This window comes from Fusarium phalaenopsidis (assembly GCF_050370095.1).
Source record: "Fusarium phalaenopsidis strain FUZ10S chromosome Unknown contig_32278, whole genome shotgun sequence".
NCBI lineage: Eukaryota > Fungi > Ascomycota > Sordariomycetes > Hypocreales > Nectriaceae > Fusarium > Fusarium phalaenopsidis.
In genome coordinates, this window is record NW_028145417.1 from 771,771 (window position 1) to 795,583 (window position 23,813).

Below are 23,813 nucleotides of genomic sequence, written 5' to 3' on the forward strand. Positions count from 1 at the left end.
ACCAACCGCTGCCACGAAACAAATGACCTCTCACTACCAAACGGCGATAGTTGCCCTGAAGAGAAATGGTGACTACTGATAACTAAGGAATGGCTAGGAAATCCAATTGAGCATTCAATGGACCTTGGCGACGCGCCCTGAAGCACAATTGACTAAATGGTGGCTTGTGCTATCAAAATTACATTGACACGAGGCAGCTGAACAAGATGCCTAAGCTTTGGGGCCGCTCCTTGCGGCTGATAACTAGTAGTTGACGATCAGAATGTCACAGGTCAAGGAACCCTCGTCAATGGCTGTCTACAAGACAGGGCTGCCTGCCGTCAGCTGGGAACTAGCCCTGTAGAGATCTAGACAATCCGGGGCCGGGACAGGTGCAATAACCGCGAAATGTTAATAGCTATCACTACTACATGAGCCCATGTGTGATATCATCTTTCTAGCCTGAACGCCGCCAATACATCTGTATCTCCAAGACCAAGAGCTTTTCCCAGCCTCGTTCCATTAAAATTCTCCCACGGATTGCCGCATAGCTTACATCCCCTCCAATTGAAATCCCGAGACTATACTTAGGTGGTCTTCTTCTTCTTCTTGGGCCTCTCCTCCTCATTGTCCTCGTCATCGTCATCGTCATCATCATCAACACCGCTCTCATCACTTCCTGAGCCAGAACTCTCGTGGGCGCTGTCGAACTCCTCCGCGACGTCACTTTCGCTGTCAGCCTGGAAGTCTTCATCCACGCTCTCCTCGTCTTCATCCGCTGAGCCTCGGTCGGCCTTAGCGACCACCTCATCCTCGGAATCATCCATCTCTTGGTCAAGTGCTGCAGCGAGAAGGTTGGCGTCCTCGTCAATCTCGTTCTTGACGCGGAGACCCTTGAGCTTGAAAAAGGTCTCAAGAGCCTTCAGGTCCTCACGACTAATGTTGCTGAACTGCGATGAGCCGGCGCCATTCTTCAGGAGAACAGTGATATCGAATGTCGACAAGGCTGACACAGCTCCGCTGACACGAGAGAAGGTAACCGACTGAGTCTGTTCGTAGGCGATGTAAGTTGCCGGCTTGGGAACAAACATGAAGGCCTTTTCCAGACAGTAGAGGGAACCCTCGCTGGCCTTGATGGAACACTTGATACCGTACTGGTTGCGGTGTCTGAACAGAAGTTAGTAGTCGTGTCAACTAGGAAAGAGTAGGGAACTTGCGTGATAAAGTCCTTGGCAGGGGATGAAATCTTCTTGTTACCGAGACCACGGAAAATCTTGGCCACAACCTGGTGGAGAGGCTCCTCGTAGTGAGGCTCAAGCTTGTCTTGGTACTTCTTCTTGAGCTCCTCCTCGTTGAGGTTGAGGTCAATGGTAACCTCCTCGTCCTTCTTAAACTGCATGACAACGAAGGGGTATCGGGTTTGACCCTGGCGCAGAGGTGGGTCGAGACCAATGACAAGCATGTAATGAACCTCGTCGGGCTTGGGAAGCACCATGAACTTCTTGATGGCCTCGTATTGGATCTTGTAGTCGTACGTCTTTCCACGGAGGCGGAACGATGCCTCATACATATCGATGTCAAAACGACCTCTGCAAAGGACACGTTAGCGAAAGCACGGAGAGGTACCGCGGTCTTGAGTCATACCTGGGAGTGAGATGCAGAACATCCAAGAAAGTGGCGATGGTGTCGCCAGCTGTTTCGCCAATCTCGGCCTTGTCGATCAGAGTTTCGTAGAAGAGAGTAGCTGCGTTCTTCTCCTCCTCAGCGTTGCCGGCATCACTGCCAGCATCCTCGCCCTCGGCCTCCTTACGAGTGGTGACACCGGGGATGTAGAAGCGCATCTCGACCAGCTGATCGCGACCAGCGGCAGCCTTGGAGCCCTTTGACCGAGCTCCGCCGAGCGATGGGTTGGCGCCCGAATCGGCGGCTGTGGCAGGAAGGGACATTTCTACGGCCACTTCATTTCGACCAGCAAGGTTGGTGTTTGCAATCTCCGAGTAGGCGAGCTCGAAAGCAGGTCGATTTTGCACGCTGAAGGTGAGTTCAGACTTGGAGAACTCTGCCTTGCCCCAGTTCCAGCCGCGAAGAGCGTGCTCCTTGTTCTCGAGAACAGTGCTGTACCAGTTCTTGAAGACCTTGGCGAGTCGGTCGTAGTCCTCCTGCTGGAAGCCATCGAGCTGGATGATGCCGGAATTGGCGCGTTGCAAGATCTTGATTTCGTAACCCTTAGCGGCGCGACTCCATTGCGCAGAGGCGATGTTGCTGTGATCGAGGGTAAAGGTGTCGCCGCCGCTCGCAGGCTTCCAACCGAAGCCAGTTTCGGCGAATCTGCACTTGCCGCTCTCCTTGGAGAGGTCCAAGTAGATGTTGTCGAAACTCTCGCTGCAAATTGATGATAAGGTTAGCTATTGCCATAGAGATGCTTTGTGAGGCGATCCAGAGTTCGACGAAGCCTCGAGACCATCAAAGACGCCTCAAGAGTGAAAGAAATTGATCCAAAACGTACATGGCAGTCATCGCGACGACTTTGCGCAAACTTTTGGTGTGGAGAGATGAGATTGGGAAAGAACAGCGTCGTCTCTTTCTCTCCTTTCGAGGCGACAATGGGTTGCGATGCAGAGCACGGTCTTTGGAAATTTGAGAATAGGTTCTCAGCTAAGCTTCGCGGTCGCGTCCCCCAAGTGCCTGAAAACACGCGCCCCCCCGTGAACCACTATAAAGGCCCCACTTCAACAAAGGCTCCAGGGCGCTCTAGGCGTCAGCTCGCCCTGGGGAAAGCCTCTTTGCAGCAATGGTTGGGCGGCGTAGGCGTCCCCAACGTTTGTCCGGTCCGTGCAGTCACATGGTCATGCTGCTGAAGGTATCATGAGGGGGCCAAGACTGCTGACTTAGCATAGGATGATAGTGATTCGTAAAAGATGGGTACCATTAGCTATAAAAGTGGTGGAAAGCTACCTAAGATGGATAAAACCTTATCTTCAATGCGTGGCTTGCTCTCCGACAAAGCATCGCGGTACTTCTGCAACCTTCCCGGCAATGCTCCACCAGCGATAGCGCCCGCGTGCTTGAAATGACGACGTCGTTGGCTATCGCCATCCGTCACTCGTCGCCTTCCTCCGACTCTTCCCTCTTCTTCTTCCTCATCATCTCCGTCCACGCCTTCTCCCCCCTTTGAACCAACACTTATGCCTATTGCTCATCCATCACTTGGATGGTTCATACCGTCATGACAACAAATAATCGCCGCCGGTCATCCGGCTTTCGATGCGCCTCGACTGCTCGAGTATCCGCTGCGCTACTGTTATCATTCCTCGCCTTTACGCCATCATCCGCCTCCGGCGTTGTCGACCGCGGTAGCCGCTTCCAGGATGATATCCTATTGCCTCCTGGGCCAGCACTGCCATCAACTCCCGAAGTGCCTGCTCCCGCCGAACACACTTTCACACTTCGACATATATACCACCACGGCACCTATCTCCATCCCAACCTCCATCGAAAGCGCGATGTCAACCACGCTGAGTCAAGGGTGTACTTGGCCGCTGAAGATGGGTTTGAGGAATACGAGATTACCCGGCTCACGGCCAAGAGCCGCGCCGAACCGATCCAACGTCTGGTAGATCGAAGACCATCTGTTGTTGACCCCATGGTCGCCGAGTCTCGGCAACGAGGTTACGTATCCGTCCTTGACGCATCGGCGTGGACCACAGATCAAGTTCCATCCCCCGATATCAAAGATAAGAATACTGTCCTCACATTAGCGCGCATGACTGCCAACGCTTACGTTGAGCGCGACACTGATGCTGACTGGGAGGATGTCGGGCCTCGGTGGAATCGAAGTGCCGATTTCGGATGGGAGGGTGACGGTCTTCGTGGACATGTTTTCGCCGACGACACAAACTCGACCATTGTCATCGGCTTGAAGGGAACGACGACTGCCGTTTTTGATGGCGAAGGAACCACGACTAATGACAAGGTCAATGACAACCTCTTCTTCAGTTGCTGCTGTGCTCAGCAGGGCCAGTGGACCTGGCATCAGGTCTGCGATTGCGCTACTAGCACATACACCTGCAACAACACTTGTGTTGTTCAGGCACTGCGGGAGGAGAACCGATACTACGCTGCTGCTCGCGAGCTATACTCGAACGTGACAGAGCTCTATCCTGATGCCAATGTCTGGCTCACAGGCCACTCCCTCGGTGGTGCCGTCACGTCTATGTTGGGCATGACATACGGCTTGCCCGTTGTCACCTTCGAGGCTGTTCCAGAGGCTCTTCCGGCTTCGAGGCTCGGCCTGCCTCTTCCTCCTGGTGCTGACCCAAGCTTCCCCCAGTTGCGCGAGAACACGGGCACGTTCCATTTTGGCCACACCGCGGACCCAGTCTACATCGGGACCTGTAACGGTGCTGCGGCGTCCTGCTCATTTGCCGGATACGCTATGGAGAGCGCATGCCATACGGGCTACGAGTGTGTGTATGATGTCGTGGCTGACAAGGGCTGGAGAGTCGGAATCGGCACACACCGGATTCGCTCCGTCATTGACGACATCATCACCAAATATGACGATGTTCCGGAGTGCAAACGCACGCCCGAATGCCGAGACTGCGCACAATGGAAGATGTACGAGAGCAACGGAACCGAGACTACGACAACATCATCTTCGTCGACAACCACCCGGACTCGGACTCGGACATCAACCTGTGAGACGCCTGGGTGGTGGGGTTGCCTGGACAAGACCACCCCAGGGGCGACTACAACATCGACAACGTCGTCTTCAACTACGACTTGTCATACACCTGGCTGGTTCGGATGCAAGGATAAGACGACTACTGAAACCACTACGACGGAACCGACCTCGTCTACGACTTGTGAAACTCCAGGCAGGTTTTGGGGTTGCCGGGATGAAGTGGTCGTGACTACGAGCGCTCAGCCTGGTAGTGTGACGCAAGTTCCTATCACTGCTGCGCCTACAGCTACGTCAACGGATCCCTCGAGTGCCTCGCCACCAGAGAAACCAAAGTGTCTCCACCGCAACTGGCTTGGATTCTGCAAGGAGTGGGAAGGAGAGGAAACGGAGTTCGACCCCGACGAGATTTAGTATGGGGTGATGAATGAGATCTCCTGTCGAGATAGTCATATGCTACTCATACGACATCATGGTACCTAACCATACACGCAATCCCGGAAAGCTCGGGCTCCGGATACAAGTTCGAGTTCATTTGGTCTTATTTTCGGCTTTTGGCTTGGGGCGGAGGCTTCTGGGGTTTTCGGTGACACAGACGGCATTCTCTAGCTCACAACAGTGAGAATGATTTTTTTCATCTTCGAATCGATGAGGGCGTTTGGCTGGGTTGGGATGGTTACACGCAAGCAATTTGATGGTTTTGGATTAGCACAGATAGATCAACTCTACTTGACCTGAGAGTCAGTGACGGATAACAGCGACCGTTAGACATTAGCATTAGAATATTTGAATTTCTTATATTTAACTATAAATAATGCTGTTCATGCTGTGAATCATGATTGTAGTTGTCATCTTAAGGCTGTCATATCCACCTCCACCGGCACATGGGTTGATGTCAGCGGCAGCCAAAAATAATTCTCAAGTGCTCCCCACCAAAACGCGTCTTCCTTGCATCCAACAAACTCCTGGCGTAAAGCCGCGACACCACGACATCCCATCGAAATAACCCAAAGGCGGCCGGAACAGCGTCATATGATGTCGCCAGCCTCGATTCATCTCATTGACCGATGATATAGCGCGATGGAGACGGAATCCAAGCCCTCGGAGATGGAGACTCCCCGTTCATCCTCCCTGTCGAGCCTCAGCGATAGTGACAGCGACAGCGAGACAGCGAAGAATCTCCAACGCCGCAGCAACGACTCCGATAGCCAGACCAACAATGAAGACAAGATAGAATGGCTTGCTACGACAAGGAAGCGCCGTTCGACCGCCGGTAATCGGATGAAATCGATGCTCGCCAATGAAGAGCCCGATTCGGACCTTGAACTATTGTTCGCAGAGGATGAGAATGATCAAGGCTTCTCTGACGTCGATGAGAATGCATCAGATGTGCACATGGACTCTTCTTCCGATGACGAGGACAATGACAACAACGATGATGATCTGGAGGGCGAGAAGGAATTGGAGAGACAGGCCAAGGAGCGGCGCGCCGCCCAACGAAAGCGAAAGGCCCAAGAGGCCATCCCTGCAAAGTTTCGCAAGAAGGTTCGCATCGATCCCACGACCAAGACGCCTGCTGCACCCACGAGGCCCCCGCCGCGACCTAAGAAGAAATCCGAGCGAACCTCGTGGCTGCCCTCACCGGCCGACCTACCGACCCGAGCGTCTTCCCGCCAAACAACCCGACTATCCAAGGAGCAGCTTCACCAGCAGATGGTGGAGCGTGAGGCACGTCGACTGAAGCAGGTTGCGCAGATGCAGAAGAAGGCGGCTCGTCTCGAGGCTATGAAGAAGCCGCCCATGACACAGGAGGAGAGGTTGCGCGAGGCGGCCATCGTGGAGAAGCGCAACAGTAAGAGTCTCAACCGGTGGGAGGTGGCAGAGAAGCAGCGCGAGGAGGAAAGACGGGCGAAGCTGGCGGCTTTGCATCAGAGGACACTCAAGGGACCGGTTATCACGTTCTGGAGCGGCATCGGCGAGTGGATGGGCAGGCACATGGTGATCGAGGAGCCGGCCAAGGAGAAGAGGAAGAGGGGTGAGAAGGCTAAGGGCAAAGATAAGGACAAGAGCAAGGGCCAAGACAAGACACCTGCTGATGAGGAGAAGAAGGACGGCAATCAGGAGGCAACACCGGCTGCTGGCGATGCTTCATCCAAGGCCAAAAATGAGGAGTCGCAGCCAGCACAACAGCAACCATCAACAACACCATCAGAACCGGCTGCGGCATCAGGGGCCAAGGAAGCTGAGCCAAGTGCCACACCCAAAGTCGGCGATGTCGTTACAAAGCCAGCAGATCCACCTTCAACGGCGCCGAAAACGACGTCTCCCACTCTCAAGACCGAAGAACCTGTTCGGTCGATGGCGATGCCACCACCACCTCCCCCTAGTGGTCTAGCCATACTTGCTCCTCAACCTCCATCATCAACACCAACACCGCCGCCGCTCTCTCCCCTTGCCCCTCCAACAAGTGGCCTCGCCGCTCCATCTCTTCCCGCTACCGCACCACCAGACCCAGCTCAGCAGCCCATCATGACTCCACCATCAGGCCTCGCCCGTCCACCAGAACAGAAACCTTCTGGCGTTCTGGCAGCCCCTATCCTCGCTCCCCCTCTCGGCATAAGTGTCAACGGGGCGGTGCCTCCTATGATGGGCTTTAGCAACCCCAAATCCAACGTCCTTGCACCACCGAATACATCCCAAGGTGTTGTCCCTCCCACCTTGTCGGCCGTCGCCCCTCCCCATCCCTCTATATCCCCTCCAGTTACTGCTTCCCCTGCCCCAAAACCTCCACCGGCGCCGGCGACTTCATCATCAACAATGGATGCAGCTCCAAAAGACGCCCTGCCGCAGCCTGTATCCAAACCTTCCGATCCCCCTGCCAAAACCCCTAATGCAGACCCTTCAGCTGCACCTAACGCCCCTGAAGCTGAACCTCAGCCACCTCAACCATCAACCGGAGCTCGCAACGCCATGGTTTTTCAGAACTTTGACAATAACGCACTTAAGGATCGTACCATCCAGACTCAGATCATCTTTGGCCGAAAGATGAACAAACTACCCAGTAAGACCCCTTGAACCCCCTATTCATAGCTCTGTTGCTAACGCTCCACCCTCAAAGAACCTTCACCCGCTCCACTCTGCGTCATCACAAACCACCCTGCCCGCTACCGTGATCCTCGCACTGGCCTCCCGTATTACAACGCGTACGCGTACCGCGAGATCCAGCGTCTCATCCGGAACGAGTACCGCTGGAGCTGCGCCCTCAACGCTTGGGTCGGCAGCGGGACGTACGCGGCCAGGGGAGTCCCTGAGCGCTTCCTGAATCCTAACAAGAAGGGTCCTGAGAAGAAGGAGCCGGCAGCTAGCGACGAGACCAAGGGAGAGGCTACGAAGACTACGGATGCTCCCGCACCTAAGGGCCCCGATGGGACGACTAGCCCCCAACTTCCAGAGAACAAGGTGAATGCTGTTAAAGACGAGCCAAAGCCATCTCCTATTCCCCAACCAGACACGGCCAAGGCCACCGCTCAGGTCAACACAGCTGCACCTGGCAACTTGGCACAACCCCCAGCAGCCAGACCTTCAACCTCAACCTCAGCCCCGGCTCCAGCACCGGCCCCGGCCTCAGCTCCAGTTCTTACTGCTCCAACCTTTGCTCCCCCCGCTTCCGCTGCCGCTCCTGCTCCCCAACCTCAGCTACAAGCTCCAGCCAACCCCCCGCCGACTGCTGTGGGAACTGCACCGACACCAGCTCAAGAAGCAAAGTGATATAGTTTGCTTAGATTATTGATACGGGCGTTGTGGTCTCGGGCTATTTGGCACATTTTGGTTGCTGCCTTGAGGCGAGGAAGAGTTGTGGTAATGCGATATGACAGAACCCATGTATTTTCTACGTGTATCAAAAAATGTATAGATAGGGATGCCTGTGATGACAAGAGGGAATCAATGCAGAGACATGCAACACTTCTATCACGACAGAATACAGCCTTTGTTGGATCAAGCAGTACATCATCTTTTGAGTGAGATAAATCGAAACAAACAACTTCGAGTCGAAGATCAACTTCATTTCATCTATACAAGTCCTAATAGACCCTTCATGACGAACATCCCGTCATCAACAGATGTAAAGAACATGGTTGTTCAACCCAAACATTGCATCCTTGTCCTACCAAGATTGCGTTGCAGACATGACCATAACGTCCTCTTCCACATGCCCCCCGAATCCCATTTTGATCCATGTCTATTTTGCTTCGTACACCATCCCTATGCCCCCATATTCCCACCTTCCTTCCTTCCGTATTACCACTAAGGGTATAAATGTTTGTTGTATAGTATGCCACTTTCAATTCGCTTCCATTGCCCACTCTTGCGCCATCCCCGTATCTTTTTGTCCATTCCTGGAAAACGCCATAATGCAAAGCCCATCACCTGCAAAAGCAGGGACAGTCAAGTAATACAAAAACAGAGGCTGAAACTAAAGACCAAACGCCGTCTAGATGATGATGCTGTTGTGTGATGACAAACCCCATGGATGTGTCCCAGTGAGATTAAAAGAAAAGGTTGAGAGTTGTGTTGCGATTTAGTTGCGCTTGGTGCCGATAACGTCGACCATCCAGCCCAGCTCGGCAGCGAAGTCATCCAATCCAGTATCAATAGGAGCACCCAGGAAGTTGCCACCACTGACAGTGAAACCAGAATCGCTGCGGGAGAGGAGAGAAGGGGAGTTGACCTTGCCGTAGGTCGGCTTGGGCTCCGCAATCTTGGCTCCCTGCTCATGAGGCTCTGGAAGACTGTAGCACTCGAAAGAGTCGGTCGTCGATGGCATGCCAGCGGTGGGCTGGAAGGAGAGGATATCACTGTTGTTGCTTGACACAACATCGTCTTCGTCGTCGGTCAGGTCGAAGAAGTTGGTGTACTCATCCTCGGGGAAGTTGGGCGAGACGGGAGAGAGGAAGAAACTCGTGGCAGGGTTGAAAGGAGCACGAGGCACTGAGAGCGTCTCAAGCCGGGGCCGAGAGGGCAGCACAGCGGATGCAGGTACCTCCTCTGTCTCGTGAACGTTTTGCTTGGGTGGCTCGGTAGGAATGAGGGTGATGGAGCTCTGGTTGGCCGCCTCGGCATTAAATGACTCGGTGGAAGCGGAACGCTTGAAGGGAGGAGGTGAGAGGCGGGTGACATAAGACTGAGTCTCGGATGCTGCCGAAGTTGCAAAGTTGTCGTCGTCGTCATTGTCATTGTCGTCGGCAATGTCCTCGGGGATGACCAACGAAGGCCTCTCACTGAGGTTTGAGTCGGGTCGGGGAGGAAGATCGTCGGACAGGAAGCGGCGAAGGGACTCGGGGGAGATATCCCGAGTACGCGTACCCTCCGATGGGGTTGTGCACCGATCGTCAAAGTCCTCCTCAGTGAGGCCGGTCATGTCGTTGCGGACAGGAGATCGACCTCGTTCACCATCACGGCTGTTCAACTTGCGACCAAACAAACGCTTCCATGCTGCCGGGGCGGGGGACAGTGACCGAGACGAAGCCTTGTGGTGTAGTGAGGGAGAGGAGCCAACACGGTAGGGGAGATGGTTGGCGGCTGTTGTCGGAGCGGGTCGAGGGGTGGTGTATTTTGATTCGGGGTTCATTGTCTTGAAGTCGGCAGCACGCATAGATGTGAGAGATGCACTTCGCTGTCGGAGAGCCTGCTCGACAGGGACAATCAAGGTGTTGACGGCTTGGCCTGGTAGGTAAGGGCAGGCAGTTGTCGAAGGGAGACTTGGGTCGTGTGTCTCGACAGAACCATCCACCTCATACTGAAAGTCCATTGTTAGAATTATTATAGTGTTGTGAATGAGTGACTGAATTAGGTAGACAAAAGAAGGAGTGAAGAGGTTGTGTGAATGTTCTTGGGGGGTTGGGCAAGTGAGTGTAGATGTATATGAATGGCGGCGGTGGTTGTTAGTTGATATGCAAGGGATGGAATGAATGTTTATGTTTGTTATGGGGTATGGATGGTAAGATGAAACAGAATGGCAGACACATGCCAAAATGGGACCACATACGTAGTAATAATAGGTATGACCCATCTTGAGACCACCGTGCCTCTTGTTCAGACACGAGCCTGAGGGAGAGCCGAAGCTTGTGCCTGCGCTTGTGCCAACGCACGTCGCAGAAGCCGAGACGGAAGCGTCGTCGCAGACGATGTCGCGAAAAGAATAGCAGCCTCTCCACTGGCCACGGCCACGCCGGACGTCGCGTTGCATGGGGTAAGATTGGCTGAAATTGTCCCACGACCCAATAAGCTGCACGGACTGGGTCGAAGGGTGTGTTTGACTGGGGATGCATGTCAGCGCCCGCCGCTCAGAGCCACGCACGATGCATCGGGCCACGGCATGGAAGGGGAATAGAAGAAAAGAAAAACTATGGGAAATTGCATAAAACAGCCAGCCACACACGCGGGCGCCCCAGCCCAAGGGAAGGGAGAAACGGCACTGGCATTGGATCCATTGACAGCTGAGAATCGCGGGGAGGGAGACCAGGGAGACCAGGTACACCCAGTATCCATCAATTCCTTGGTCAACTGTCCGCTGCAACCAGCAAATAGTTCCAGAGAGATGGAGTCGCTGGATACCCGCCTCTGCAGTGAAGCCTAAGCACAGCCAGCCATCTGCCAATGCAATGCACAGCACGCAACTGCACGCACGCAGAGGCTGGCCGTGATGGGACCGGCGCTGACTTCAGCTCGCCTCCCTTCTCTCGCTCGCGTGGCCCAGAACTCAGAAGAAAGCATCCAATTCAGAAAACAAGATTTCCAGTCCGTGTCTCAGACAACAGCAACAGGGGGGTTGGCCGGGGGTAAGAGCCAGATTCAGACCAGATTCATGCGAAGGTATAAATAAAACAGATAGAGCGAGCATACCACGGCAGTTAAGACACTTTTGGGGTGATAAGTGCCAATCCCGGTCTTAGAAGGGAATGACAACGTTCGACAATTGAAACACAAAGGGAATGTAAGGAAATTGCCTCCAGAGGGCAAGTAGTAAGAGTGAATGAATGGCTCCCGTGCGAATGTAGGTATCGTTTAACCCGGCGCAACGGTCCGGAAACGGCGAATCGAGACAGTGGGTTCAAGATCGATCGGCCAGCGAGAGGCGGAGGAAGAAGCAAACAATGACAGGCAGGCAGGCAAACAATGACCAAGGAAAAATGAAGGACGAAAAGAAAGAAAAGGTCCCGACTCACAACATGAAAGTGAAGAGTGTCGTTGACGGGTCCATGGCGGACAGCAGATGGAAGGGTCCCCCGATGTAAATATGTAGGAAGATGCACCTCGTCGTAGGGATGATGGACGAACTCGGATCCAATTTGGCCCTGCAGCAACGGCCCGCGACGGCGCCTAAACAAACCTCTGTTGGGAAGCTCGGAGAACTGGGGACAGATTAATAATAGCAGCCGGATGAAACACCAGAAGGCGCCCGTCGCATGTTCAGACAGACGCGAAGTGGTTCTCGAGACTTGAGACTGGCCGCTGAAGTCTGGAGTTGAGACTCCCAGATTACTGCGAATTTGGGGACAAGCCAGAGCCGGCCAATGGGAAGGCGAGGACGGCTGAGATGGATGGACGGTAAGCGCCGCGACGGGGTGTCAGGTCGAGCTTTGACGAATGTCGAGGTGTACCAGACAACGGGGTGGATAATGGATTGCGGCACGGTACGGGCGCTTAAGCGCAGTGCAAACAAAGAAGCGCAGACCCTGAACGACAGACAAAGAACGAGGCGAGGCGTGGATATCCGGGCCTGGAAGGCGAAGCAATGTGCCGGACAGTAGCGACAATAGTAAGAACGAAATAAGACGCGCCGGGCGGGGGGTCGCGGGCGGCTAGTGACGCTGCTCCTCCGAAGTTCGTGTCGCCAGCGACGCTCGGGAGTCAAGTTGTTGTCCAGGAGTGGCCGAAGCTGCAAAGACCCGGGGGGACTCGATCGGAAGAAGGCCCAGCGCAAGTTGTCGTCGCCGCTAAATCGAGCTGCTTCTTCTGCTGTCCAGGTCTTGCGTTGCTTTTGGCGGTTTCAGATGAGGAATGGGGGAGAAGGTTTGAGAAGAGGGAAAGATGCAAGTTGGAAAATGAGATTGGATGTGGGAGGAGATTAGTTGCTATTGCGATGGGATGGCGGAAGGGGCGGGAGGACCAAGCTGTGTCTGGAGAGCCTGGGGATGGGGAAAAGGAAGGACTTCTTTTTCTTCCTTCCTTCCATTAATTACGTCTTACCTCACCAATCTTGGACGAGCAGGTAAGCCAAGCAAAAAGCTGGCCAACAGGATAAATGACCTCAGCTCAGCCCGGTTCGCCATGCTCGAATTCAGCTTGGGCTCTCTTTTCCAATTGCGATTGGGGGCCCGGGACAAGTGAGACCAGCTGAAGAAGAGGCGATCGTGAGAGGCTGAGAGGCCGCGAACGGGCCCCCGGGGGCGTCCAAGGGGGCCATGGGGGTGGGCGCGCCTCTTCTGGGCTCGGTTCAGCAAGCGACATCAGGTTTGACCAAGCCTATTGGCCCTGCACTACACTACAGGATGTGGCCCAGCTACTATCGACAACCGTGGAAAGGCTCCCGCCCTTTGATCGTCGTCGATTGTGCAGATTGCAGCCCATCGTTCTGCGCCCACGTTGTTAAAGTCTATCCAACGGTGCCGCCGAAAACGTCGCCTAGACACATTCGAGACGGGAGGCCACAAACCATAAAATCTGTGACACGGCGGACAAGAGAGACAATGCGAAACGGCCCTCAACTGGCGACATTTCAGGGGAACAGGTTCGCGGGCACGGAGCGCGCGGATGGCATCTTGATGGGCGATGGGCGACAGGGAACCTGGTGTTTAAAGCCTCTGACTCTCGTGATTGGCTACCACGCATCCACTAGACTCCTGGAATGATTCCCAAAGGGGAGTTCGACAGAGCTCGAAGCGGCCTAGCGATCAGCCTGAGACCATTGCGGATCCAATCCTCGGCAGGGATCATGGGGGTCGGGGCCGGGGGGTCTAGAAGCTGTACAGGACATAAATACTAATGCGTTGCACGCGCAGTCAAGTGTCTGACTTATTCTGTGCACAAGTTCCAAGCCCATGTGCGGCCAAAGGGGGAGGAGGGGCGGGTGCGCTTGGGATTGGAGAGATGCACACGCGATGCAATGTGATAGGTTACCAGCATTTCAACTGCAGAACGGCATGTCCAAATCGTCAGAAATCAAGTTGAAAAATGTTGACTCTTCAGCTGCAATCGTGAGCAAACCCCATCAATCGGGTAGCTTTTTTGTATGCCTCCACTAAATACAACCCTCCTGAAATCAGTGTCCCTTTAAATCCCCACACAAGAAGTTGGCCACTCACGGCCCGCCTGGGATCGTCGAACCGCCCATCTGAAACTCTTCGCCTAGCAGGCATCATCGTCAGACATAGAGAGCCGTTCTCAGCAATGGACGATGTTGAGCTCCCGACAGCAGGTTTCAAGCAGAGTGGCCGGAATCAGCCAGGCAGGCTGATGCGCAAGTCAGGCAAGGCATTCAATGCACCGCATGCTGCGGCCCATGATCGCCCACGTCACCTGCGACCACACCATCTCATCAACAGCCGCTGCTGCTGGCTGCCGCTTTCAGGACGTGGTGCAGCTCCCGAAGGTTGTCAAGGTGCATGATTTCAATAGTTAGACTTATTGTGTCTCGGACGCACAAGGCCTACAGCCGACGATGCACCCGGCTCCCCGTCGGTGCGACCGCCTTTGTCTGGCATGACATTCACGATACTCTGTGCTTGCATTCACGATGCTTGTTCCCTAGGCAGTCACCTTCTCCATAAATCCTTGGGCATCTGGAGATGTCCTAATGAGGCTCTTCATCTCCAGCCCCATCTCCCCTGCGGCGGTGCACACCGGTGGGTGGCGGTGGGCTTTGACGTCTTGGACCACATGTGGAGCTTTGAAAAAAACGTTCGAGAAGGAAAAAGACGATGATGGGCCGCTAGAGTCGAACGTCGGCAGAGGGTTTATGGCGGGTATGACCTCAGGGAACGCATTGTGGGTGCTTGTACGACTGCTTGCTGAAACAAGCTTGTCACTCATGAAAGTGATGGCATGAATTCGCACATACGTGAAGCGTAACACAAGAGTAGAAGAGCCAGACGTGAAGATGAGCATTTCATCTCATCTCGCCCTGTCCATCAGCCAAATCCAAGTCCTTCCATCACAAGCCACCTTATCCCAGCCATAGCCCGGCAGCCCCGAGATTCTCAAAAAGCAAACGGCACCGCATCTCATTTTCCCAGCCTTCTTTTTTATTTCTCCGACTAATTCACGCAAGGCTGTCTAGTTAGCTCACCACACCAGCAGAACATGGAATTTGCTTGTCTTGCAAAACTCCATTACACTTGATCAAAGCGCCCCTTGTTTCGGATCGTGCAACCACATGGTGAAAACCCTCCCGACTTCGGAGAGACGAGAAGAGCTCCGAGAGCTTCCGCCGAATGCGGTCTCACCGCCTGCTTGTTTCTTCTTTCCGTGTCTCCCCCAATTCACATTCACGGTCATGACCTGCATCTGTGCATTTCAGCTGAGTGGGCGGGCATCAATCTCAGCTCATGAGCAAAAAAACAAGAGATACTTCACTAGGGCTGAATTGTGGAGATTCTGCATGTCACTCCATTGTTTGATTGACGCTGTCATCCAATACCACTTATATTGGATTGTTGATATTAGCGTCTCATATAATTTATACCCTATTACATTTGGAGTCTCATCAATCTCAAAATCAATGCCCATGACAACCAGCATTTCCCTCTTGAACCTCTTTGTTCCAGAACTCTGGTCATGATCAAGAGCCCTCTGTGCATCGACCATCCTGCGCACCCCGTCCCTATGCCCATTGCCAGTTCACGCTTCCCTCGTTCGATGTTTCCTTTGTCCCCCTGCTCTGCTGTTGTCCATGCCAACATCACACCATTCTCTTTGAGATCCATTCAGGAACCAGTTCTGCACGCGCGCGCCAGATGGCGGCCGCAGGTTTACACGTATCCATCGTCATGATCTCGAAAACTAGGTGGTTAGCATCACATGGATACCTCGGTAAACCTCACTCAGCATGTCCATGCTCAATACAGCTCTCGCTCTACGTCCAATTGCAATAGGTTGTAATGATGATGATAATGATTTCATTCCAGTCTTGCTCGATAGGCAACCCTAGATACAGCCTTTGTACACCTCCCAGATATCCATAACATCCATCATGCCATTGTCCTCCTCCTGATCCCGAACCTTTCCACATTACACAAGACCCAACACGCGCGCGCAAGGTTGGCGTTTCCATAATCTGTATGCCCTCTCACCGTCAAACCAAACTCAACGTGCCTCACATCCATCTCGAGGCCCTCACAAATATCGTACAACGAACATGTATGAAACAATTCGGGAAGACGTTCCTTGTCCAGCCCACACCACCATTCTCAGAACGCCTGCCCCTGCCCCTCGGTTGCTGATCCCCTCCCCGTCATGACAGAGGGGAGGACAGAAGCGGAGGGTGTAAGAATGGTACTTTGAAGATAACGAAAGTAGGTTGAATGCATTATCCCGGTGGCTTCATCCACCGGGTTTCTCATTAGAGCCGTGAATTAAAGGTTGATATTATTACCGTCAGCTTCGAGCCGTCTTGAAAATTTGTGATGCTGGTAATGCTGCTTGCTGTCATGCCCCGCCATCAAGAAACATGATGAAGGGCATCTCCCAGATAAGTGAACTAGACCGCGCACCCGGGCGATATCCATGTAAAAGTTTCTTTTTTGTTGTTTCGTGGTTTTCATATTCATATGCCCATGTGCCGAAAATCGATCAAGTCGCATGTGTGCAGGCTTACTGCTTCTTGGCCTCAGCCTCAGCCTTCTTGAGGCCAACAGGCTTGTTGGACCGCTTGCCCTTGTACTTGGTGTCCAGGAGAGTGTCCCAGAAGGTGAAGAATGGCTGGGCAAAGTTGGTCTTGATGCCCCAGTGCTGGTGGTGAATGTCGTGGTACGCAGCATTGTTGCTGGTGATGAGCTGGAGGGGGTCCCAGGGGAACTCGTAGCCGCAGTGGTCATCGACAGTCTTGATGGTGGACATGGAAAAGAGCCACATGCCCTGACGGACGGTCATGAAGGTGGCCTTGAACGAAATAGCTGCGCCGAGGGTATCGAGGAGGAAGCCCTCAACGGGGTGGTTGTACAGAGCGCCGTAGGCATAAGGAACGTAAAGTCGGTGGTGTCGCGAGTGGAAGTGCGCTGTGAAATCAAGTTAGCAAGCTGCAATGTCGCGTCCGGGGAGAGGTATCATGAAACTCACCATACAGCCACTTGTTGACGTGCATCAGACGGTGGAGGAAGTACTGCCAGGTATCGATGATGGAGATGGCGACAAAGAACTGGACAGCGGGAATGAGGAAGTGGTAGATGACCTTGGCCACGTTGATCTCCCACGAAGCAAAGGCCGGCTCGTTGGTGGCGGTGACGAGCGAGGGGTAGTAGCCACCAGCGAGAGCGCCGGCCAGCAGCGGGTGAGATTCGAGGAGACTCTTGGAGATGGCGGTAGCGTTGAAGCCAAACACTCCCAGAACAGTAGGGAGGACTCTCTGAGCAACGCGGATGCGAGTGGCCCAGACAGCAACGTCGTAGTCGGACTTGCCGACCAGCTCGGGAGGCTCGGTCATTGCGAGGATGGCGCCGGTGATGACCTGGATGACCTGCTGGAGGATGACGTCGCGGGCGACCTCGTACCGGGAAACATGGTTGCGCTTGGTGATCTCCTCGGGAGTGTGCAGTCGGTACTGGGGGAAGTAGTCATAGACGTCGATAGCGTGGAAGGTCAGGGACAGGGCCCAGTAGACGACGACGGGGATGACGAGGGAGAGCCAGAAGTCTGACATCCACGACACGAGGTCGGGCTGAGGCTCGAGGCTGTAGGTGGGCAGCGGCGGCAGCGCTGTTTCGAAGAGAGTCTGGTTGAGGGGGGAGCCTGGAGCGGCCATGGCGGAACCGTCGGCGAGGATGGAGCTGTCGTTGCCCATGACGGTTAGATTTGCTGCGAAAAGTGTCGGAGCGTCGCGTATAGTCGATGGTTTAGTTGAAGCAGGGAGAGACTCAGGGTGCGGCTAGGTGGCACGCAACAGAAACAGCGCCAAAATGAAGCAATCAAGAAAAAAGACAAACAAGACCCAAGATAGCACCTCGAGGGAAGATTAAAGGAAGGTAACTAGCTGGAGGTAATAGGAGGGTTTTATGGAAAAAGGGAGCGTCGATGGGATGTCGAAGCCAAGTTTATTAAACTGGAGTTGGGGGAAAGATTAGATTAAGGCGCGTGCCAATCCTCGTCCGCGCGCGCCGCTGGGGCCCTCTTTTTCGTCTCCTTCTTTCATGTGCAGTGGCGCCAAGCAAAGACTTTTGTTAGTTGCCAGTGAGGAAAGTGATTGACCGCGGCGGAGCCCCGACCGGCACCTTCGGACCAAGTCAAGAGTGCGAAACGCGGCCAGATCCTGGGAGCTGAGCAGGGAATGGCAGGGGATGCGAGTTGCCGTCTGCTAATCAATCTCGTCCTTGTCTGCTTTCAATGGATGTCAATGATACCTTGCTAATCATGACCTTCAGACTGCAATCTCAGGTACAAGTCCCAGCATTTGCCTCCCCCCGAAGGTTGCATCATGGGGTCAAGAGGCAAAAAACGAGCTATCCGAACAATCAGCCCATGCCCATTTCAGGGCGGCCCGGTATCAAGTCATATTCAAAAGTCAGGCACAATCGATCTGCCAGGGCTCTAGCTGTCATTTCAAGGGGGAGAAACATTGTTAGTGCGCAAAGCAAGCTCGAACCTCGCTCGTACGAAGGGCTGACGCGCCAATTGATCTTGCATGGCATGTTTTCTCATCCTCCTCTCCCTGAGCTCACCCAGCCCAAGCCCTGTGCCCTGTGAAGCCTCCTTGTGGCTCGCGCCATGGAAACGTCACCAACAGGTCATGGTGATTTCGCACTCGCTATCGTTGGTCTGTCTTTGCGAGCTCTGCGCACGGCACATGTCGGTATTGGAGCATTTTTCGAGGTCATGCCAGTTCGTCTCGCGTAGATTCGCTGCCCCAAACCCGAAGGTCCGACCCTTTACTCCGTTTAAACACTCGATTAGATGCTTGTAGATGAGTCCTTCGCGCGTATAAGCCCGGACCAAAGTTGACCCCTGGTGAATCGACCGTCGGTGTGGCGTTCCTTCCCAACTCGGAATCCAAGGCTCGGAGCGGGCTTGCGCGGGCTCCGGCCGCCGGACCACGCGGCATGACGGGTTGGATCTGGGGTCCTTCTCTGCTCTCTGTTCAGGGGCAACCATGACTAAACTCGCTTATCGGCCGATCCAATGCTTTTCTGCATTTTATGCACATGTCAAGCTCTACTCTCCTATGGGGTCGCAAAAAGGGACCGGAATAACATTGGTGGGCGCGCCACAGCCAAAATCAAATCACTCTGGTCGTTTTGGCAACGCCGAGGTGCTCCAGGCTCTTTTGAAAGCTCTGGTGCAATTTTCGTACCGACAGGGGTATCTGGCCAATCAGCATGTAGAAAGAAAAGTGACTTTTGCTGCAGCTTAATTCAACACACAATGCAAGTATTGCCGCTTACTTGTGGGTTAGAGACTAACCTTGAAAGTACGATAATTCAGTCGTCAAGTCCGCCTTTCTCCTTGTCACATAAAAGTTGGCCACTAACAGATCTTATCGATAAGACCCGAGCGGGGCAAGTACAATATTTGCACCAAAACCTGGCGCCCAAAGCCCCACCAGAGAATGACCCCGCCACCCTCTCCCACTTTGATTTTTATCACCATCAGGCTCTCCTCCTTTGGTCTCGCTTCTCTTTGCCAGTCACATCAGCTTCTTTCTCCCTCCAAGTCCATCCTTTCAAATCCAACCCAATCGTCACCATGATTATCTTCAAGGTAAGCAGCACCCGTCACTCGATCCCGTCCCCCGCAATGCCACCCACCCCGCCTTCGACGAGCAATACAACAACCCCGCGTTGGACTTTGGCATGATCTTTTTTTACTGAACCCCGCAACAACAGGACATCCTCACCGGCGACGAGCTGATCTCCGACTCGTACGACCTCAAGGAGGTCGCCGGTACCGTCTATGAGGCTGACTGTGCCATGATCGAGGAGGGCGGTCTCAACGTCGGTATGTAGCCAACCCTCTGTTACACTGTCGACCAAACTGTGCCCGACGGCCCGCGGTTCGTGGTGTCAACAATTCCATTCCACGCTAACACCACATCCTCTCAGATATCGGTGCCAACGCTTCCGCTGAGGAGGCCGAGGAGGCCCTCGATGACACCGTCGTCAAGGTCAACAACATCGTCAGCTCTTTCCGTCTCCAGAGCACTTCTTTCGACAAGAAGAGCTACCTCACCTACCTCAAGGGTAACAATTCCTCTTCCATTCGGTTGGGATCCGTCTCTAACTCTAAATCCAGGCTACATGAAGGCTGTCAAGGCTGCTCTTCAGGAGAAGAACGCTCCCGCCGAGACCATCACTGCCTTCGAGAAGGGTGCTCAGGCCTACGTCAAGGAGCACCTCCTGCCCAACTTCAAGGACTTTGAGTTCTACACTGGCGAGTCCATGAACCCCGACGGAATGTACGTTTTCTGCTCCACTATCCTCAGTCAAGCTACATAGGTCACTAACAATAACCACAGGGTTGTCCTCCTCAACTACCGTGAGGATGGCGTCACCCCCTACATCATCGTCTGGAAGCACGGTCTTACCGAGATGAAGGTCTAAGGTGGTGAAGCGTGGTGGAGGTGCTGCAAGTTCTGCGATACCCGTGATGATGGACGGGCAAGCACCTATTTAGAAGATTACGAGCCACACGAAACTCGTCCTCGGCGCTTGGAATATCCCCCGAGACGTATCGATGAAATGAAAAAAAGAAGGCTGCAGATTCCAATCCAGTCTGATCGTCACGATGTCACCCAATTTTCAGTCTCTAACATTCTAATAATCGCGAGTGATGCTATGTATGGACGGCATGGAAAGATAGTCGACAAAACTCCGAATACGCCCGGCGATGCTGATTTGTTTGTTTGTTTATCCCAACCAAGACAAGATAGGGCAGGACAGGAAAGGTTTGCTCAAAATTGCGGCCTCGTTGCCATGGGAATAGGCGGTGGTGCATCATCATCGGCGGGGGCACTCGGGGTCACCGAGGCCACGAGAGCCGACTTCTTCTTTGGCGGGGGCGGAGGTGGCTTCTTCTTCCCTACGAGACCCGACAGGGATGGAGAGGCAGCTCCAGCCTGGGCTCCCTGGTCCTGCTGAGTGCCTTGTACACTGGCATATGAGCTCTTTGCCTTGTCCATAAGTCCGTACTTTTGATTCAGGCTGTTGGCCGTCTTTGCTCCTGCAGCGACCTGCTCTCCGTGGCGTTGACGGAAGTTGTTGGCCGTGCTAGCAGCCGCCCGAGCATCTGAGAGTGACACTGATGAAGGATCCTTTTGGAAGTTGGATGCGGTCTTGAGGGCAGCTTGCTTTTGCGCCCATGTCGTTCCTTGACTAGGCGGCTCCGTGGCGTTGGCGTTTGACGTTCCAAGCTTGGAAAAGCGGTTCTGCAGCTCATTCATATGCGAGGGTGTAGCAGGAGGCGAGGCAACTCCAGGACGCGGGGGCTTGGGCGGACCATCAGACTCTGAAGCCGCAGGACTGGAACGACCAATGCCAAAGGCAGGGACCGATACGCCTACTGCGCCAAGACGGCTGATGGCTCCTTGGTTCAGGGCGCCTTGGTTGATGAGAGGGTTGCTCGAGGGAGCTGGGCTTGCAGCGCCAGACGAGACTGTACTGCCCGAGTTGGTTCTTGGTGGTAGACGCGGCGGTAAGCTGGGAGGCGCAGATCTTCCTCCTCCAACGGCCGCCATGGCAGACTGATACGACGGCGGCTCCGCAGTTCGTCCATCAGCACCGTCTCTCCTACCCGGCGGCTTGGGGAGGTGGTTCGTCGCAAGGCCTGTAGTGTTGGAACGGTAAGGCCCGCGTGGCTTGGGTTCCTCTTCTTCCTCCGACTCAGCATACTGAGGTTCCTCAACGGCGGGTGCCCGCGGATCCATGTACTTGGACGGAGCGGTGATGACCTTTCTCGGCCCCGTAGGAGGCGGCGGAGGCGCAAGACCAGAGCCGGTACGCTTTGGCGGTGGCGCAAAGGATGCCGGGTCCTTGAGCCGGGAGAGAGGCACGGAGACGTGATCGGAGCGGTCGTCGTCGGACTTTTTCCTATGGAGGAGGCCATTCTTTAGGGGAAATATCTTGTCAGCCGCGGCGGCGATAGTGAAAGAAGAGGTGAAGGACGACTTACCACTTGACCTTTGAACGTCGTGCCCGGCTTCTCCGGGTGCCACCCCTTCTTCATGATATCTTTATACTTGGATCCCGACGACATGGTGACAATATCCAATGGTTGAACTTGGGGGAAATAGGGTATAGGTGAAGTCGGAATAAACAAGGTCAAAGGAAGAGGAAAAAGAGACACACGAGGTTTGGGCTTAGCTCAGAGGGAGCCCAAGTCCGTCCGTAGGAGGGGGACGTCCCCCGGTGGAAAGTGACGTACTTTCAGCCACAATTTCGGAAGCGCAGCCGCGCCACAGGTTCGTTCCTTTTTGGCGGGGTCATGTTTGCTCGATTGGGAAGGTTCGGATCTCGTGAGGATTTGACGCCTTGCGATTCAGGCGCAGAGATTTGGACCTTCATGATCCGCCGACGCACTTACAGGCAGTTTGTAGCAGGCGATCAAATACCTAATCTACAATTTGAAAGTCCAAGGAGATTCATATTGGAGATTCTACGTTCATTTTACATTAGGAAGATCTGAACAATTGTGACTTTTCTTCTCCGGGTGCTGATAGTCCATGAATTCAATGGCACCCATTAACGCGACGAGACGCGTCTAAACCGCCAAACCATCATCCCCACTACAACTCCAACTCGACCACCCTCTACAACCTCAACCACAATGGCAGCTCCAGTGTCTTCAGACTATGAGCTCCTCACAGAGCACTTTGGCTACCCGCCAGTCGTATGTTGCCCATGATCTCTGCCGCGCTCTACCTAATATCCCCGCCAGTCCCTCCTCGACGACATCATCAACACAATCAACGTCCTCGCCGACCGCGCCCTTGATTCAGTCGAGCGTCTTCTTCTCTCCATTCCTCCACAATCTCTCGGCTTCTCCGAAAAACATGCTCCAGCTGGAGAGACACCGCTACCGCCAGATGAAGCCGCAAAGCTCGAGATTGAGCATGGCACCCATCAGCTCGAGACATTGCTAAACGCGTCCATCGACAAGAACTTTGATCTGTTTGAGCTGTACACCATGCGCAACATCCTCACAGTGCGGCCCGACGATCAGCCATACATGCGCCTCGCCCACTACGAGGGCCTCGATTTCAACGCCCTTGAAGCTCCCGACCGCCCCACCGCCGAGTCCATCACGGCCTTGCGGAGGAGGCTGCACGCCAGCCAGAAGCTGCACACAGCGCTCGAGGCGGAGCGGGCGCGCAACGACGTGCTTCTCGTTAAGCTAAGGGCGGCGCTTGGTGTCGTGCCGGGAGGCGTCAAGGCGGAGGAGGGACAGGCTCAGCCCGGGTCGGCGTTTGGATTCCTCCGTGATAAAGCCAGTCTACAAGACGCGGACGCCAATACGCCCATTGCTACGACAACCGAGTTTACCCTCTCTCAGCTACAGGCTCTCCGTGCGCTTTCAACGTCTCTGCGCACGCTTCTTCCTGATCTTGGACCTGATGACGCTGATGCTGATGCTGCTGATGAGGATGCTACGGGCAGTTCAAAGACATGGAGACGTGAGCGGGTAGAATATGTCGAAGGGGCTTCACGCAAGTATCTCGAAACAGCGAGAGGTCTAGAGCTAGGGGCCCAGGGCGAAGTTCGCGATGGCGAGTGGCAAGGCGAGGGACGCAAGATAACACGAGGAGACGTCGAGGGTCTAGAGCAAGTAGTCTCTATGCTGGGCAACAACAAATCGCCAGAGTCAAAAGGCGGCGATGGAGAACCAATGGACGAGTCATGAACATCGATGTCATTTGTACATTTGGATTTAGGCATCTTCAAAGATCGGGAAA

The 23,813-nt window shown here is 54.2% G+C and overlaps 8 protein-coding genes across 8 annotated transcripts; 4 read left to right on the forward strand and 4 right to left on the reverse strand.

Moving 5' to 3' along the window:
• Window positions 1-566: 566 nt before the first annotated feature.
• On the reverse strand, window positions 567-2,496 carry LRP88_00854 (uncharacterized protein; the record flags this gene model as incomplete). The annotated part of the gene is made up of 4 exons (XM_083237558.1): window positions 567-1,133; window positions 1,193-1,568; window positions 1,624-2,361; window positions 2,486-2,496. The coding sequence occupies 4 exons, from the start codon at window positions 2,494-2,496 to the stop codon at window positions 567-569; spliced, it is 1,692 nt and encodes a 563-aa protein (XP_083106063.1).
• Window positions 2,497-3,190: 694 nt separating this feature from the next.
• Window positions 3,191-5,074, forward strand: LRP88_00855 (triglyceride lipase ATG15; the record flags this gene model as incomplete). Its single annotated transcript, XM_083237559.1, has 1 exon — window positions 3,191-5,074. The coding sequence occupies one exon, from the start codon at window positions 3,191-3,193 to the stop codon at window positions 5,072-5,074; it is 1,884 nt and encodes a 627-aa protein (XP_083106064.1).
• Window positions 5,075-5,740: 666 nt separating this feature from the next.
• Window positions 5,741-8,428, forward strand: LRP88_00856 (YL1 nuclear protein-domain-containing protein; the record flags this gene model as incomplete). Its single annotated transcript, XM_083237560.1, has 2 exons — window positions 5,741-7,721; window positions 7,779-8,428. The coding sequence occupies 2 exons, from the start codon at window positions 5,741-5,743 to the stop codon at window positions 8,426-8,428; spliced, it is 2,631 nt and encodes an 876-aa protein (XP_083106065.1).
• Window positions 8,429-9,239: 811 nt separating this feature from the next.
• On the reverse strand, window positions 9,240-10,907 carry LRP88_00857 (uncharacterized protein; the record flags this gene model as incomplete). The annotated part of the gene is made up of 2 exons (XM_083237561.1): window positions 9,240-10,457; window positions 10,707-10,907. The coding sequence occupies 2 exons, from the start codon at window positions 10,905-10,907 to the stop codon at window positions 9,240-9,242; spliced, it is 1,419 nt and encodes a 472-aa protein (XP_083106066.1).
• A 5,624-nt stretch (window positions 10,908-16,531) lies between these two features.
• On the reverse strand, window positions 16,532-17,717 carry LRP88_00858 (sphingosine hydroxylase; the record flags this gene model as incomplete). The annotated part of the gene is made up of 2 exons (XM_083237562.1): window positions 16,532-16,935; window positions 16,997-17,717. 2 exons carry the CDS (start codon window positions 17,715-17,717, stop codon window positions 16,532-16,534), a joined length of 1,125 nt encoding a protein of 374 aa, XP_083106067.1.
• A 1,895-nt stretch (window positions 17,718-19,612) lies between these two features.
• Window positions 19,613-20,466, forward strand: LRP88_00859 (Mss4-like protein; the record flags this gene model as incomplete). Its single annotated transcript, XM_083237563.1, has 5 exons — window positions 19,613-19,627; window positions 19,753-19,864; window positions 19,969-20,106; window positions 20,159-20,321; window positions 20,382-20,466. 5 exons carry the CDS (start codon window positions 19,613-19,615, stop codon window positions 20,464-20,466), a joined length of 513 nt encoding a protein of 170 aa, XP_083106068.1.
• A 350-nt stretch (window positions 20,467-20,816) lies between these two features.
• LRP88_00860 (uncharacterized protein) lies at window positions 20,817-22,117 on the reverse strand (the record flags this gene model as incomplete). The annotated part of the gene is made up of 2 exons (XM_083237564.1): window positions 20,817-21,968; window positions 22,034-22,117. 2 exons carry the CDS (start codon window positions 22,115-22,117, stop codon window positions 20,817-20,819), a joined length of 1,236 nt encoding a protein of 411 aa, XP_083106069.1.
• Window positions 22,118-22,687: 570 nt separating this feature from the next.
• Window positions 22,688-23,761, forward strand: LRP88_00861 (MIND complex subunit MTW1; the record flags this gene model as incomplete). The annotated part of the gene is made up of 2 exons (XM_083237565.1): window positions 22,688-22,747; window positions 22,799-23,761. The coding sequence occupies 2 exons, from the start codon at window positions 22,688-22,690 to the stop codon at window positions 23,759-23,761; spliced, it is 1,023 nt and encodes a 340-aa protein (XP_083106070.1).
• Between the last annotated feature and the right edge of the window lie 52 nt (window positions 23,762-23,813).